The 15,596-nt window shown below is 58.9% G+C and overlaps 6 protein-coding genes across 6 annotated transcripts; 3 read left to right on the forward strand and 3 right to left on the reverse strand.

The window, feature by feature from the left end:
- Positions 1 to 231: 231 nt before the first annotated feature.
- Positions 232 to 2,928, reverse strand: PSEUBRA_006312 (Histidinol dehydrogenase; the record flags this gene model as incomplete). Its single annotated transcript, XM_016439658.1, has 1 exon — positions 232 to 2,928. One exon carries the CDS (start codon positions 2,926 to 2,928, stop codon positions 232 to 234), a length of 2,697 nt encoding a protein of 898 aa, XP_016289554.1.
- A 591-nt stretch (positions 2,929 to 3,519) lies between these two features.
- Positions 3,520 to 5,151, forward strand: PSEUBRA_006313 (Peptidase S10, serine carboxypeptidase; the record flags this gene model as incomplete). The annotated part of the gene is made up of 1 exon (XM_016439638.1): positions 3,520 to 5,151. One exon carries the CDS (start codon positions 3,520 to 3,522, stop codon positions 5,149 to 5,151), a length of 1,632 nt encoding a protein of 543 aa, XP_016289555.1.
- A 308-nt stretch (positions 5,152 to 5,459) lies between these two features.
- On the reverse strand, positions 5,460 to 7,136 carry PSEUBRA_006314 (CRAL/TRIO, N-terminal domain protein; the record flags this gene model as incomplete). The annotated part of the gene is made up of 1 exon (XM_016439663.2): positions 5,460 to 7,136. The coding sequence occupies one exon, from the start codon at positions 7,134 to 7,136 to the stop codon at positions 5,460 to 5,462; it is 1,677 nt and encodes a 558-aa protein (XP_016289556.2).
- A 3,166-nt stretch (positions 7,137 to 10,302) lies between these two features.
- PSEUBRA_006315 (uncharacterized protein) lies at positions 10,303 to 11,041 on the forward strand (the record flags this gene model as incomplete). The annotated part of the gene is made up of 2 exons (XM_016439641.1): positions 10,303 to 10,438; positions 10,533 to 11,041. 2 exons carry the CDS (start codon positions 10,303 to 10,305, stop codon positions 11,039 to 11,041), a joined length of 645 nt encoding a protein of 214 aa, XP_016289557.1.
- Positions 11,042 to 11,223: 182 nt separating this feature from the next.
- PSEUBRA_006316 (uncharacterized protein) lies at positions 11,224 to 13,185 on the reverse strand (the record flags this gene model as incomplete). The annotated part of the gene is made up of 5 exons (XM_016439672.1): positions 11,224 to 11,585; positions 11,656 to 11,706; positions 11,783 to 12,885; positions 12,963 to 13,015; positions 13,090 to 13,185. 5 exons carry the CDS (start codon positions 13,183 to 13,185, stop codon positions 11,224 to 11,226), a joined length of 1,665 nt encoding a protein of 554 aa, XP_016289558.1.
- A 612-nt stretch (positions 13,186 to 13,797) lies between these two features.
- Positions 13,798 to 15,357, forward strand: PSEUBRA_006317 (NUDIX hydrolase domain protein; the record flags this gene model as incomplete). Its single annotated transcript, XM_016439650.2, has 1 exon — positions 13,798 to 15,357. The coding sequence occupies one exon, from the start codon at positions 13,798 to 13,800 to the stop codon at positions 15,355 to 15,357; it is 1,560 nt and encodes a 519-aa protein (XP_016289559.2).
- Positions 15,358 to 15,596: the final 239 nt, after the last annotated feature.

Here is a 15,596-nt window from a genome sequence, read left to right on the forward strand (position 1 = left end):
AGCCTAGGATGTGTGTCCGCACTGTGTGATGATGACGAGCCCCAGAGCTGGTTCTGCGAGCGCAGACTTAGCATGGTCGGTCGTGAGGCGGGTGTCCTCTACTTCGGCTCGATGTCAGTCTGACGATTTGAACCCCTGTCGACTCACATTGGCAAACCCTCACATAGCATTCGATGGATGGCAACGAATTTTCTGCAACGACCACAAAACGTATCTACAGCAACGCCCAAATCAAGCGCTAACACCCTCCTGCAGCCGATCCAACCTGATCTTGACAGCCATAGCATGGGCCTGGAGACCCTCGCACATGGCCAAATCGACCACGTTCTGTCCGAAGCCCTTCAAACCCTCCCTAGTGAGACTCTGCGACGTGATGCACTTTTCAAACGTACCGACGTTGACACCGCTGTAGCTCTTTGCGTACGCCGCAGTGGGGAGGGAGTGGTTGGTACCGCTCATGTAATCACCGCAGCTTTCGGGTGACCACTGGCCGACAAAGACCGAGCCGGCGTTGGTGACGCTCTTGACAAGCTCCTCAGGGTTGGCGGTTTGGAGGATGAGATGCTCCGGTGCGTAGGCGTTGCTCCATTCGATCGCCGCTTCGCGCGTCGGCACGATGAGCGTAACGCTCTTGTCAATAGCTTGGCGAACCACGTCGACTCTCGGCAGAGCGCGCGCCTGCTTGTCCACTTCAGCCTCGATGGCTTCGAGCTGCGCATCTGAGAGCGCGATTCCGACCAGGACGACCTGCGAATCCGGCCCGTGCTCCGCCTGGCTCAGCAGATCGGACGCCACAAACGCCGGATCCGCCTCTTCGTCTGCCACCACCAACACCTCGGACGGTCCCGCTGGCATGTCGATCGACACGATCGCATCCGTCTCGTTCTGCACCAGCATCTTCGCCGCCGTCACGAACTGGTTTCCCGGACCCACAATCTTGTCCACCTTGGGGCAGGTCTCCGTACCATAAGCCATAGCGGCCACTGCCTGCGCGCCTCCGGCACACAGAATGGCGGTAGCACCCACCTTCTCGGCGCAGTAAAGCACTTCCGGCGAGATGCTCCCGTCCGGCCTCGGTGGTGTGGCGAGCACAACGGTAGGACAGCGTGCGACCTGCGCCGGCACACCCAGCATCAGCGCTGTCGACGGCAACACGGCACTTCCACCCGGAACGTACAGCCCCACGCTCTCGATGGGTCGCGCAAATCGTCGACACACCACACCAGGCATCGTCTCGACCTCCAACACCCCATCCTCCTCTCCCTCGATGGCCTCCACGACCCCGTTGGCACCCGTGGAAGCAGCCTTCTTGTTGCCGAAGGTCGTCTTTTGCGCCTTGTGGAACTTGTGGATGTTGTTGTACGCAATGTCGATGGCGACCTTGACTTCGGGTTTGATCTTGGCCATCACTGCGTCGTCGACGAAAGGTGGGTGACGAACCGGAGTGGACAGCTTGGCCTTGTCGAACTTCTCGGTGAGCTCGAGCAGTGCAGCGTCACCGCCGGTCTTGACAGCGCGGAGAATGGGGCGGCAGATGTCCATGACCTGCTCGGTGCGCAACGCGGGTCGCTTGAGCAGCTCCTTGCGCTGCACCGCCGTGAGGTCCTCGAAGCGGTACGACTGGATCTTGATCGGTGCGTCGGCGTCTTTGGGCGCAGGCGCAGGGGCGGCGGGGGCAGCCTTGGTCTCAGCTGCTTTCTGTTGGGCGGCAAAGTCGGGCTTGGCATCTCCCTTGCGGCGAGAAACCTTCTTGGACTTGGCATCCAATGACGCCTCGATCTCCTCCAGCCCGATGCCCGCCGACACGCACTTGGTCAGCGCGAAGTAGATCAGATCAGCCGCCTCGAACGCGACGTGCTTTTTGTCCTCATTTTTGGCATCTGCAAGCTCGGCAGCTTCCTCGCGCAGCTTGGCACCGAGCAAGGAAGGGTCCTTAAAGAGGCGAGCAGTGTAGCTGCCAGCGGGCGCGGACTGCTTGCGCTCTTTCAGCGTGGCTTCGAGCTTGGCGAGGCCAGTGGCGGAGCTGAAGCAGCCTTCGCGGTTCTCGAGGTGGCAGAAGCCAGAGGCGGAAGTGCCGCGGGACTGACGGACGGCGAACTGGATGGCGTCGGAGTCGCAATCCTGTCGAATGCTGACGACTTGCTGCGTGGCACCGCTCGATTCGCCCTTGTGCCACAGACCGCGGTTGCGCGACTGGTAGTGGGCGGAGCCGGTGGCGATCGACTTGCGGATGGAGAGGGCAGAGGAGTAGACGAGACCGAGCGAGGTGGAGCAGGCGGATGAGACGACGGTGGTAGCGAAGAGGCCGTCGGTGCGGTCCGAGGTCAGGGGTGCCACGAAGGCATCGACGATGTCGAGCTTGCCATGCTGCTGCTGACCCTCTTCGGACGAGACGGAAAGCACAGAGAAGGGAGCGACGAGGCTGGCAGTGAGCTTGGAGACCGCCTTGACGTCCTCGACAGAGGGCGCTCCCGACGTCGCGAGTACAAAGAGCGACTTGCCGGACGTCTTTGTCTGAAGCGACTCGGCCGTGGTCTGGACGAGCTGTGCCGACGAGGCAATAGCAGATGCTGAAGGGAGGGTGATGACGGCACCGGCTACCGACTTGAGCACTTCGGGGACGGGAGCGGCACCCGACGCCGAAAGATAGATGAAGCGGGTGGACGATACAGCAGGATCGAACTGCTGGATGAGCTGTGTGTCAGCAGTGACGATGGCTTCGGCACCTGCATCGAGCAAGTCGGCTGCAGCCTCGTAGGTGAGTGATGGCTCTGCAAGGACGAGGTAGGCGGTGTTGCTTGGGAGCGACGAGACGAGGTTCTGAGGAACCAGGACGGGTGCGATGCGAGCGACAGCCTCGAGAAGGGCGCTGTCCTTGACGCCCGCCGCGTCCAAGAGCGGAAGGAGAGGAGTTGTGAGCTGCTGCATTGCAAAGAGTGTCAATGCGATGCAGTGCAACTGATGTGAGTGATTGGTGTCGAGAAGAAGGATGCTGAGGGGTCAATTTGAAATGCAATTGTCCTGGTGTCGCTTTGACTCGACGCCAGTTCTTCTCAAGCTTCCTCAGCTTAGATAACGATGCAAAAGCGTTGGCTCTACGGCTATCAATTGCAAGAGTCAGTCAGAGTCACCCAGCTCCTTCGCTACTGTTCTCGCCACGCTTTCTTCTCAAAATTTGAGTGTGAGTCGAGTCGACTTTGGCTTTTTCGGCCTTCCAAAATCTTCCGAAAAAAGAAGCTAAAAGTCTAACAAACACCGATCTTCGAAAAGATCGACGTTCGATCCCAAGTCAACTTTGATCTATCAGAGACTGCGTTTGCTCGAATGCGGCATGTGCACGGGACTGCTCTGCTACGATTTTTTCCCTTCGGGATAAGCGGACTGGCTGTCAGAGAGCAGCACCACAGAGTCGGTTGCACAGAGTCACATGTATGATATAAGAGCTGCTACTGTAGTGCTTGACCTCGCTATCTCTAGACCACACCAACCTAGACTGCCCTCCCTTGGACTATCGCCAGCATGCGGGTGTCCAGCTCCCTCAGCGTCGTCGCCGTAGCCATCGCGGCTGCGGTGACAGAAGCGGCTCAGATCCCTTTCTCCCTTCAGCGATCGCAACCCGCCAAGGTGCTCGACCACCCCAACCTGCCCGCTCACAGCCTGCGTGTCGTCTCCCCGCCCTCGTCGATCTGCGACCCTTCCGTCAAGTCGTATTCTGGCTATCTCGATGTGGACGTCGACATGCTCTCCAAGCACGACCCTTCCTCGCACTTTACCTCTTCCGCCTTCTCCACTACCAAGCACGAGAAGGACGGCCGAACCAAAGGCGCCATCGAGCACTTCTACTTCTGGGCATTCGAATCGCGCAACGACCCCAAGACCGATCCCGTCGTGCTGTGGCTCAATGGTGGACCTGGTTGCTCGTCCTTCACGGGTCTGCTGATGGAGCTCGGACCCTGCAACGCCGTCGACCCTGCCTCTCGGGATGGCAAGCCAGGAGCCGAGAAGAACCCTTGGGCGTGGAACAGCAATGCGACCATGATCTTCCTCGACCAACCCGTCGGCGTCGGCTACTCGTACGTCGACTGGGCCAACAAGTCCCGCACCGACAAGCCACCTTCGCGCGTCTTCTCCGCCGAATCCGCCGCTAAGGACGCTTCGGCGTTCTTGCACCTCCTCGCCATGCACATGGGCAAGGAGATCTTCTCGGGCGACGGAGACGAGTTCTCCTCGTTCCACATCGCCGGTGAGAGCTATGCCGGTCGCTACATTCCCCTCACCGCCAACCAGATTGTGGAGGACAACAAGCGCATTGCCAAACATCCGGAGCTCAACCTTCGCCCCCTGCCCCTGCGCAGTGTGCTGATCGGAAATGGAATCACCAGTCCGAAAGACCAGTTCCCGGCGTATGTCGAGTATACGTGCACCGACGTCTCGGGTGCCGACCAGCCGCTGTTGCCCAAAAAGACGTGCAAGGCGATGAAGGAGAGCATCCCGACGTGTCTGACGTTGGTCGAAAAATGCAATCGCAAGCCGCGTCATGGCGAGACGTACGATGTGCTCGCTTGTCAGGCAGCATCCAACTACTGCGAAGGTGCGCTCTCCAGCCCGTACGACTCGCTCAAGCGTTCGCCCTACGACTGGCAGCATCCCAGCAAGTACGTCGAGGAGGACTGGGTAGCTGCGTTCCTCAACGATAAAGATACCCAGCGCGCGCTGGGCGTCGACGGCACGGGACCGGGCGACAAGCACGACGGCGTCTTTGTCGGCTGTTCCGACAATGTCTATGCCAACTTTGCCAAGACCGGCGACGGATCCCGCGAGTCTACTTGGGCCGTCGCCAACATCCTCGCCAACGACGTCCGCGTCCTGACCTACAGCGGCAAGCGCGATTTCATCTGCAACTACGTCGGCAACCGCGCCTGGTCCGAGGCGTTGGAATGGGAGGGCAAAGAGGAGTACAACAAGGTTGAGCTCAAGCCGTGGTTCGTGGGTGAAAGGGACGAGGTCAAGGCGGGAGACTTCAAGACGTACGGCAATCTGACGTACGTTATTGTGGACGAGGCAGGTCACTTTGTTCCTCATGACAAGCCGCAGAGCGCTTTGGACATGTTTAATAGGTGGTTGCACGGCGAGCATCCTGGTCAGCTGTAGAAGGGCGTGACCGGACTCGCACTCTAGACGTGAATTAGAAGTTTCCTTGGAATCGTATCACATCTTCTGTCGCTATGCTTGCGTGCCTCATCTGAGCGTGGGAAGAGAGTGGTTTGCTCGGAGACCGACGGAACCATTCCGAATCACTGCACATGCCCCTGAGTCATGTTCCCAGGACAGTCTTCGAATAGAACGAGCAGTTGCGATTGCGAGAAGCGACAGCAGAAAAACACGGAGCAGAGACGTATATCCTAAACTGCATCACGAAAAACCGGTCTGAATCGCTCAAGGGTATCCAAGTGCAGCTCCTACTTTGCCGACACAGCCGGTCGCGACTTGTCCTCCGACTTCCTGTGGAACACGGCCTTGATCTGCTTCAGGGCGGGGTGCTTTTCGTGGCCGCGACTCTCCTTGTCGGCGTGCTTGCCCGCCTCATCCGCCGCGTTGTGTGCATCTTTGTGACCGAGACTGGCGCCGATCCCGCCTACGACGGCGGCAAAGAGGTTGGCGTCGCCGTGCTTGTTCTTGTTCATCGTGCCCGATACGACGGGGATGGAAGCTTGCAGATCGACCACGTCGGCGGGCGACGGGTGGTACTCGTCGTGCACCACGGTGGTCCCCGAGTCGGAGGGGGGCGAGTTGGCGATCGTGGGCGGCAGCTCGTTGGTCGATGTGTAGAACTGCTCGACCGGTTCGGGCGCGCTTTCGCCGGGTGGGGAGATGTACAGCGGCGAAGGCTTCTCCTTGGCAGCCGCGCGTTCCGCTTCGGGAGAGCCGGCTTCTACGAAGCCCGAATCTTGCTTCTCGGGTTTCGTGCTTCGACCCAGCTCATCACCGCCACGGATCACCCACTCGCTCGCCCCGATCTCCGAATTGCACAGCGTACGGAAGCGCTCCATCTGCTCCTCGCGTCGTCGGTTGGTGAGCTCGACCAGCTGCGGCCAGTACGTGTCGTGTTCGTAGGGGAAGTCGAGCAGACCCCCGAAATCCGAGGCGAGCTGCGCGTTGGGCACCTCATCCTTGATCGCCTCGTCGAACTTGCACTTGCCCTTGGTCACCGGGTCAATGAACGGATAGATGGCGTTCCAGAACGCCTTGAAGATCCATGGCACGTTGATGCACAGCGCAATGCCGAGGCGCTCGACGTAGTGGTTCTGAAGGATGTAGAGCATCAGCTTGGCGTTGCTGATCGAGGTCGGGTTGCGCTTGCGGCCGCCGAAATTGATGAGAAGCGCCAGCATCTCCACTCCGGGCGGCATGAGGTCGATGGCGCGTTCGAGGATCCACACGGCAAACTGCATCTGACGAGGAGTCTCCTCGGTCGTGTTGCGGGAAGGGTGCATGTAGTGAAGTGGTCGACCCTTGTTGTCGTAGCCGAGGATGGTCTCTTTGCCCGTCATGGCTTCCGGTTCGAGGTCTTCGGCTTTGAAGGTGTCGACGCCGTACTCGCGCCTCCAGGCGATGGTGTCGGTGAGACGCTTCTGGGCCGCCGCCACATCCCACTTGGTCGCACGAAGGTATCGAATCATCGACTCGCGCGACAGGTTGCGCATGATCTCGACTTCATCCAGCGGCTTCTTGTCGGCGTTGGACTTGAGACTGGTGGGGTACTCAGTGGTAGATTTGAAGTGTTGGAGCATCTGATCGTACTTGTCCTGTTGCGAATTCGAGAGCGGCGCTGGCTGCGTCAATTGGACGCTCGGGTCGGGAGCGGGGAAGATGTGGTCGAACTTGCGTGGCCCGGCAGCACTGCTGGACCCGGGCTGGCTGTTGAAGTCGTCGGCGAAGGTGCCATTGTTAGATGACATCTTTGGACTCGGTGTCGGAGTAGACGAGGACGGTTTGGGTTGAGCTCCAGTGGATGTGTGCGGATTGCGTCGTGAGGAGGAACCCAGGACGAATCCGGACGCGCGAGCAAAGATGGAGGAGCGTGTTGAAGATGCTCTGGAATCGGTCCTGCTGATGTTGTTGGTTTCGGGGGACATGATGAAGGACGAGAGCTTGGATGGGACGGGGGAAATATAAGATGTCGCAAGCAGTGGAACGGGGCGCAGCGCAGTGACGCAGCGATGCACACTAGCTTTCGAGAGCCGTGATGTCGGACTAGATCGGGGAGCTGTGGCCGTCTAGGGTCTTATGACAGCACCTTGTGATGCCTGGTAGAGGTGCTGCGGTCGGAGGGGTCCGTGATTCGAGCCCACTAGCGATTCTGCAGCGTTTGCAAGAGCGGATGAAGAAGCACGAGTGACCGTCTCGCAGAATGCCGCCAAAGATGCAGATGATCGACAGCGTGGTAGGCAAGTAGGTTGTCAAGTGTCGAATGGTCCGCGGCGAGGCAAGTCCACGAGGGGCAGGCTTGTGTGAATAGGCTGTAAGGAGAACGAGCTCCGGAGATGAATAGACCTGGGCCGGGCAAAGCTGTTCAAACAATGTGGTGGGAGGATGGACAGATGGTGGAATCTGAGGTAGAAGGCCATCTGTATATCCGGAGCTCGAGGGCCGGGTCAAGCAAATGCCTGCTCAGGACCGGTGATGATGATGTGCCTGTGGGTGACCGAGTTCAAAGCTCACACGGATCCCTTCAAGGCTGTCTGGCTCGTAAAGCTGCATGACTTTTCCATCTCATTCTCTCTCTTTTCTCAGTTGTGGCTACGCCATTTGCAGTATGGCAAGTGAGTGAGCCTTGTTCGGGCTTAAGAGGAGCGTTGCCTTGCTGAGCGATAAGTCAACGGCAAAAGATCAGCGGAATCTTCAACCCTTACCTTTTACCCTTCTCCCTCGCTTCGCGCTGCCTCGCCAAGCTGATAGCCACCAGAAAAGTGCAGCCTTTTCGCGAGCCCGAGCTCTAAAAAAAGGGCTTTTGCGAATTTACCGCGGATTTTAGCGTGCAGTTCAGGGCTGAGCAGCCATCAGATCCGCGGTGGAAAAGTTGCAGCGCGTCCTTTCTTTTCGCTTCATGTCGTGCCTGCTGACAGTTGCGCCCCACGGCAAAAGCTGACCGACGCCGGTGACGTGCGTTCGCAGTCACCCTCGATAGCTTCTTCCGGTTTCTGAGTCCTATTGTCATCACCTCGAACTGATGTCCACTGACGTCGAATGACAAACAACTTCGGATGAACCTGATTCGAATCTGCGGCAAAGCTTCTTGACCGATGATGGATGATGAAGTACATTTGCTCTGAGCATGAGAGTGAAACGAACTGGACCGTGGCAATGCCTGGAATGATTGCCTCACGGGCCAGGTACCGAAACAAGATTCAAAAGGGCGGGCGGACGGGAGACGATCCCGTCTTTGCTCTCATTCCGAGTCCGGTGGCTCTTTGGTCATGGGTCCCAGGCCTGAGCAATTTCGACCGCGGGAAACGCGTTGCGAGCTCGAGCCAAGCGTCTCGGCATTAACCTTCCGAGGCGTGCTGCTTTGATCCAAGGCCTTCCGGACGCGATGAGGGGCCTTTTGCAGACGAACGAGTCTGTCTTGGACTCGACCTGGCGCACCGTCCGATAGCATCTGTTAAGCCTAGGGTGTCGGCGTGCAATGCCAGCTGTTGATGCCCTTGACTGCGCTGGACAGCGGTACCCGGCGGCAACGTGCTTCGTTCGGAGTGTCAATGTGGAAGCTCATCTTGTCATCCTTGATACAAGGGTCGTCTCGCAACGCGCGCGGCGGACTCGGTTCAGGTTTCATACACCGTTCGAGCTTGCTTGGTAGCTCGATGACCTTTCAAGAGGGATACGCTACGAACCTCGCCTCCGAGTGGAACAAGTCAGCAGCCTAAGCAGGCTGACGTCGACACGACTTCTCTTCTGGTGAAGAAAAATGGCAAGAAGTCGATTTGGTGCTCTAACATGATCTTGGATCGGCGCAAGTTCGGATCGGATTGAGACCACACATATCGGCGATTGGCTCGAAGAGTACGGCGACTTTTGTCCGGTTCGCATGCATGTGATTGCCAGCCAAGCAGGCCGGAAACCGAGCGGAGACGGTTGTCGCTTGACCTGACCCACGCAGATCCTTCTTGGCTTTCTTGGTCTCCTAGCGAGGCGCCGCAGCTCGGTGATGGCCGCTGCTAGAGTGTTCTGGCCTCGGTGTCGCTCTCCCGGTTGCAGGACTCAACGGGCACTTGCATCACTGACGCCGCCTTCCGCTGCCGACTCGCTTGATTCTGCCGATGACAGCTAGCATACAGAAGGTGCAATGCCATGGCAGCATCGACGAGCAGCCAGTGTGAGCTGTGGATTCATGCCCGGCGCCGAATTGCAGCTGCTGAACCCATCGATCGACTCTGTGTTTGCGGAGGGCGGGCGCGCGTCCTTCTGTTTGGCGAGGTCGTGTGTGTGTGTGTGATTTGCAGAATTTCTTCTAGCGAGAACAACACCTCACTCGTCATGCGCCCATTCGCCTTGCTCGCTGTCATTTCGATCTTCGCATGCACCTCGCTCCATGTCCGCTTGGCCTCTTATGCGAGTCGCTACCGCCTTTCATTGCCCCTTGTGAGTCTTCGCACAGGTCGCCGCTTGTTATCGCCCATCGCAGCTCCCAAGTGTGAGCATTTTCTCGCTTCTAGCCAAGCAGACTCAAGGCAATGGCGGTGCAAAGATCAAGATGCCGAGATTCCAGTGAGGAAAAGGGGGCGATGCAGATCCCACGTCAAAGATATGCAACGTCGCGGCGATCTTTGAGAAGTTTCCGAAATCCTTTCGAGTGTTGCGTGTTGTTTTTCGGTCCGCTTGGCGATGAGGAGGGCAGGACCCTCTCGTTTTGGGCCCCTGCTCGTTTGGCCCTGCATCTCTGCAGCAATCGGTCCAAGGGGCTCCTGTCCTCGTGCAGATGCGAAGTGCATCCCTCTCCGCCAGCCAAGCGTCTGCTGCTCCGGTTGACTTGCACTGCTACGCCTCTCGATCGATGCCAGCTGGTTGGCTAGCATTTTGAAGGTGAAACGGGAATTCAAGCAGTTGTGGGTTGAGCCCACCCTGTTGTCGGCCGTTCGATTGAAAGCCAATGAAGCCAGAGGGAAACCGATCGACGGATGAGCTCCTGGACAGAGCCAAACAGATCCTTTATGAGGCCTACCTTCGCCCTAGTTTTTGACCTGACTTCCTCCTCCACCATCATCACCTTGTCCACCTCAAGCATACCCTCCTTTCTTCACCATGTTCAAGTTCACTGTCGTTGCCGCCGCCGCTCTTGCCGCCACCTCGGCCGTCTCTGCTGCTCAGATCGGCACTCCTGCCGCCATCACCCAGTGCCAGCCTGTCTTGCTCAACTGGACCGGCGCCCAGGGCAAGGGTAAGTAGCCTCTTTGACGTCCCATCGTCGTGTTGTAGTGACAGCATGGACTGACCTTCAGATTCTCGTTTGTCTTGATCTTGCCCTCCGACAGTCTACGTCAGCGTCATTCCCGGTTCGCAGCCTTCGGCCGCCCCTCTCGTCACCTTTGCTCCTCAGGACGCCGGCACCACCAGCCTCCGATGGGTCCCTAACCTCCCCGCTAACACCCCCATCACCCTCGCCATCTCGGATGACTCGGGTGTCCAGTCTTACTCGGGCCAGGTCACCATCCGTGCCGGTACTGACACCTCGTGCTTGAACAGCAACGCCTCGGCCGCTGCCAGTGGATCCGCCGACACCACCAACTCTGGATCCAGCTCCGGCTCCGGCTCTGGCTCCTCCAGCTCCTCCAGCTCGTCGGGCTCGTCGGGCAGCGGCTCCAGCTCGTCTTCCCCCTCGAGCTCCGGCCGTCCCGCGGCGTCCTCTTCCAGCAGCCCGTCCAGCCAGCAGACCGGCTCCTCCAGCAACACTAGCGGTGCCACCAGCTTCCGCGCTGACACTGGCGCTTTCGTCACCTCCGGCCTCGCCGTTGCCGCCGCCGCCATTGCCATCTTCGCATAAGCTCTAAGCCAAACCCTCCTGGACATTCGCTCTTTCAAGAACTTCCTTCGCTTTTCCCACTCGGTCCTTTCGATCTCGTCGCATCATTTCTTTGCACCACTTGTATATTTTCGACTTGCATGAAACGTCGTCGCTCCTTCGTCGCAACATCGCTGCGTGTCTCTTGGCTGTGCTTGTGTCGGTCATCGTCTCTGGCCGTCCGGCTCGTTTTCGTTGAGAGGCGACGGTCGGAAGAGTCTGGGAGCTTTGGAGGCTGCTGCGGCGCTTTTGCTCGTGGATGCAGTCGGATTCTGGTTTCTTATCGAGTTTCTGGACAGGATGTTTTCAGCGCGTCGTCTGTCCTCCAGCGAGCTTCCTGGATTGCGATAGAGCGGCAAAGATAGGCGGCTGCCTCCGCGTACTGCCGTCGAAAGTCGTGTCGCCGGGAGCGGACGACGCAATGCGGCTGTGAGAGATAGACTGCCGTCTCGCTCTGTGCGAGAGGCGTCCAATGTCGACCACTCGTTTTCCTTGCCTTTCGATGACGATGAGGGTGCCGGGCGATCTGTTGAGAAGCTCGAACGGTAGGTCAGAAGCAGTATCTTTTGGCAGAAGATGCAGAGGTCGGCACTTACTCGTACTCTTTCTTGTGCGTTTGCTTGCGCCGCGCAAAGCCTTGTACACCACTGCGGACGAGGATCAAGAGCAAGGCCGGTCAGTCAACTGAGCGCATCTCGCCAAGACTCCACTATGCTCGCTTACCATCTGCTCTTGCTTTGTCTGCTTGCGCCTGCCGCGGCGACTTCGGTCGCGCATAGGCTGCGAGCTTGGCTCGACTGGTACTGGGTTGCGAGTGATTGGGCGCAGGAGAAGGTTGCGATGCAGAACTTGGCCTAGGTGGCTGGGGATAAGGCTGATATTGAGGCGTTCGATATCGCTCGTAACCAGTCGGCGGGTATTGAGGAACAAGCGGGTGTTGATCGGGCCCAAAGGGGGGCTGGTAGGTCGGTAGATGGTGTTGATGCCACTCACCACTGCTTTGGGCCGGTCTGGGTGGAGGCATGTTGTCTGTGGGAAAGCGACCTGTCAAGATGGGAGGAGGCGCATCATGGATTGGCGGATACGGCAGCGCGTTGCCGTAAGGATGGTACATGATTGATGCATGCGTTGGTATCGGTATTCGCGGTGCCATGTAGCCTGCTTGAGGGACCAGAGGAGAGACCGGAAGGGGGTCACAGTGATCCACAAGGTACCCCTCGTATGCGTAAGGCGCCTGAGTCGCAGCCCAGCTTGACGTCTCGTAGGATGTGCTTGCGTCGGGGACCATGCTCTCCATTCTTGCCGAAGACGAAGCCGCTTCGGACAAAGATGGCGCACCTGCGCTGGCTTCTCGCTGTGCCATTTCCCGGTCGAGGCTCTCGTAGAAGTCCTTGTCCTCTTCGAGGAACTGTTGCAGCGCCCGTTGGCTGGTGTTCTCCCTTGGCTCGGTTATGGCGCTATGCAAGCTGGAGCGGTATCTGATGTCCATGCTACCATCCATGCCTTTCGTGCTGAGGACTTCGACGTCGTCGGAATCTGACGACACGACGATGATCTCGGGAGGTGTGCTCGGAGCTTTGCGTACGCTTGTAGGTCGTCGAATCCCATGGGCCGGTACTGGTGGTGCTTCTCTCCTAAAGTATGAGTCGATCGCCCTGAGCTGGTGCTTCGGAACGACATCATGCGAATCTGCACGGTTGCCGCTATGCTCGATTGGCGTCGTCTGATGTTGACTGAGAGTCGTCTCGGTGGCATTGGCGTCTGTATCGAGCGGTAGGGTAGACTGACGTGCCTTGCGCAGTTGCGCATTGCGAGCGGCGATGGTACTGTTGCGGTCGACACATACGGCGTCAGCGCATACTCAAATCGTATGATCATCTTGCCTATCGCTTCCTTTGCTTACAATGGCGTCTCAACGAAATTGACTGGTTCTTCGTCATCCGCCCGCGGTGCCGGCTGCTGTCAAAGCGAGGTGTCAGTACTGTGCGCAGGATGGCCGGGAGCACGACCGCGATGTCCGCTGCTCTTACCTGCTCTGACGGCGCTTCGAGCGGATCAATCTCTTCATCGCTGTCTGGGAACCGATCGGCGGCGCAATACCCGAGCGAAGTGGACCACTCATTCATCACGTCCAAGCGCCAGAATCGAACGAGGTGTGTGTTGTGAAGAGTTCATTGGAAAGCAGCGAAGAGCCTGACTGATCTCAGGAAATGCCCGCGCATCTCGTGACATCAGCCGCATCGAGCAATTGCCACTCATCCGTGGTCAGCTCTGTGACGGAGGATGTGATCACAAAGATGTGACGGCTACGCCGAAGGAAGCTGAGTGCGCTGTTGAGCAGGGTGTGACTTCGTAGAGCACGCGTGAGGCAAAGTGACAGCCGGCAAGCGGCTGTCCGGATTTGCCGACGTTCAGCAGCCAAGACCGGAATTTGGCCTGGTCCACAACGCGGGGTAGCCGGTTCGCACTCATCGCTGCGCTTCTCCTGCTCGCTCCTCAGTCCATTCACCCTTGTGGGCTTTGAACGTCAGCCCGAGCTGTCCTGTCTTCTTTCCACGACCTTTGAGAGGAACATGCCCTTTCGGACTGCGTCGACCTTGCTCCGCTCTTCTAGCATCCTGACTTCATCGGCACATCCGAGACTTGCCCTCCAACGCTCGACCTTCACCCTTCTCAAGAGCAGGCCCATTCCCACGCCACATAGCTGCTTCTCCCACAGTTACACTCATCGCATCGAGATGGCATCTCAACAGTCAGCATCGGCATGGAAGCCGTCCAAGCCGCGAGGCGCGCAGCGGGCCTCGGACCACAAGACAGGCCCCAAAGGCGAGCCCATGACTCCGGTTCCTTCCGCCACCCTCATCGTGCTATGCCCAAGGTCGGCCAAAGAGAAGGGCGGACAGCTGCCATACGACACTGTGATGCTACAAAGATCAGCGCGAGATGGATCGAGCTTCCGATCCGCCGTCGTCTTTCCTGGAGGAGCACTCGACCTCGTCGATGAAGCGGAGGTAGAAACAGCGCTGGCCTCGACTTCAGGTGCAAAGAGCGACGAGATGGAAAAGTACATGCACTCGCTCAAGCTGTGTGCGCTGCGCGAGACGTTCGAAGAGACCGGTCTGCTTCTCCTACCGTCACCATCGCCGAGCCCATCCGGTCTGCCAACCAGCCGCGCGGTGGGCCACGAGGAGGCGGGAATGTCGGCTGACGAGTGGGCAAACGCACGCAACGACGTCCACCACAACGCGGTCGACTTTGCTCCCTTCATCCGCAAGGTGTCCGCCAAACTCGGCATCACCGGCAAGCTGGGCAAGGGAGAAGGATCGCTGCCCGAGCTCGCACCCATGGCCCACTACTCCAACTGGATCACCCCGCGCAGCGTCGTCCGCCCTGCCAAACGCTTCGACGCACACTTCTTCATCACCGTTCTTGACAAGGTGGATGTCTTTGGCGACGAAGAGTCGCTCAAGATCTCGGCTGACGGGTCCGAGACGCTATCGCTGCGTCTGCAAACACCCCGCGAAATCATGTACGCCGGCATCACCGACCAGATCTCGCTCTTCCCGCCGCAATTCTACATCCTAGCCGACCTCGAGACGGCCCTCCTCGCAGCCGACGCGGCAGGACGCATCCCCATCCTCCCACTCATCTTCGACTCGGGCCAGGCGACCGACCGCGCAACTGCCGACGCTGAGTTCCGCGTCACCCCTGTCGAGGAAGAATCCCGTGGACTGCAAGGTCGAAACTACTCATGGGATCGCAAAGATTCCTCCACCTCATCGGCTCCCCTCACCTCCTGGATCTCAGACACCAACGCGCCGCTGTCCAACATCCGCGCGCTCGGCACCGACCCCGAATCCCAGTATCCGTCCGTCACGGCCGTCGAGCCCCGCGCCTTTCCCAAGCTGGGCACCATGATGGACATCAGCAAGGAGATTGTCGAGAACCGCAGTCGAGCGCAGGTGGGCGAGAGCGAGGACAGCTTTGTCTTTCCGCTGGTTCTGCCGGGCGACTGGCAGGCGAGCCCGGCGCAGAAGGAACGTGCGCGGAAGGGTCTCTTCTTGCCAGGAACGGGTGAGCAGACGGCCAACAACGCGGGAGGGTCGAGCAGCGCAGAAGACGAAAAGTCGAGACCGCTCAACAGGCTCTACGTTTCGCCGAGGGCCAAGGAGCACGGCGGAGGAATGACGGTGCGCGGGGCGGTGCGCAAGGGTCTCACGCATCTGCGCGATTTCCAGGTCGGCGTGCTGCTCGCTGAGGAGCCCGCGGAGGAGGACGAGCGCAAGTCCAAGTTGTAGTTCACTCCTTTAGACGAGATTCGCCAGTTTCAATGTAGACATGGACGAATGTAGACGTGGACGAATGTAGACATGGACGCAGAACAAGGTGATGGTGGCCCAGCGCAGTGACGCTCTCAAATACACTCTGCGACTCGTTCGTCATCGGCTGCTGTCAGAGGCTGCTCTTGTTTTGTCTCGGCTTGCCGTCGATCGACCCGAGTGCGGCGAACGAAAGCGACGTAGGCTGCTCGGTCATC

Source organism: Kalmanozyma brasiliensis (assembly GCF_000497045.1).
Source record: "Kalmanozyma brasiliensis GHG001 unplaced genomic scaffold PSEUBRA_SCAF9, whole genome shotgun sequence".
Taxonomy (NCBI): Eukaryota; Fungi; Basidiomycota; class Ustilaginomycetes; order Ustilaginales; genus Kalmanozyma; species Kalmanozyma brasiliensis.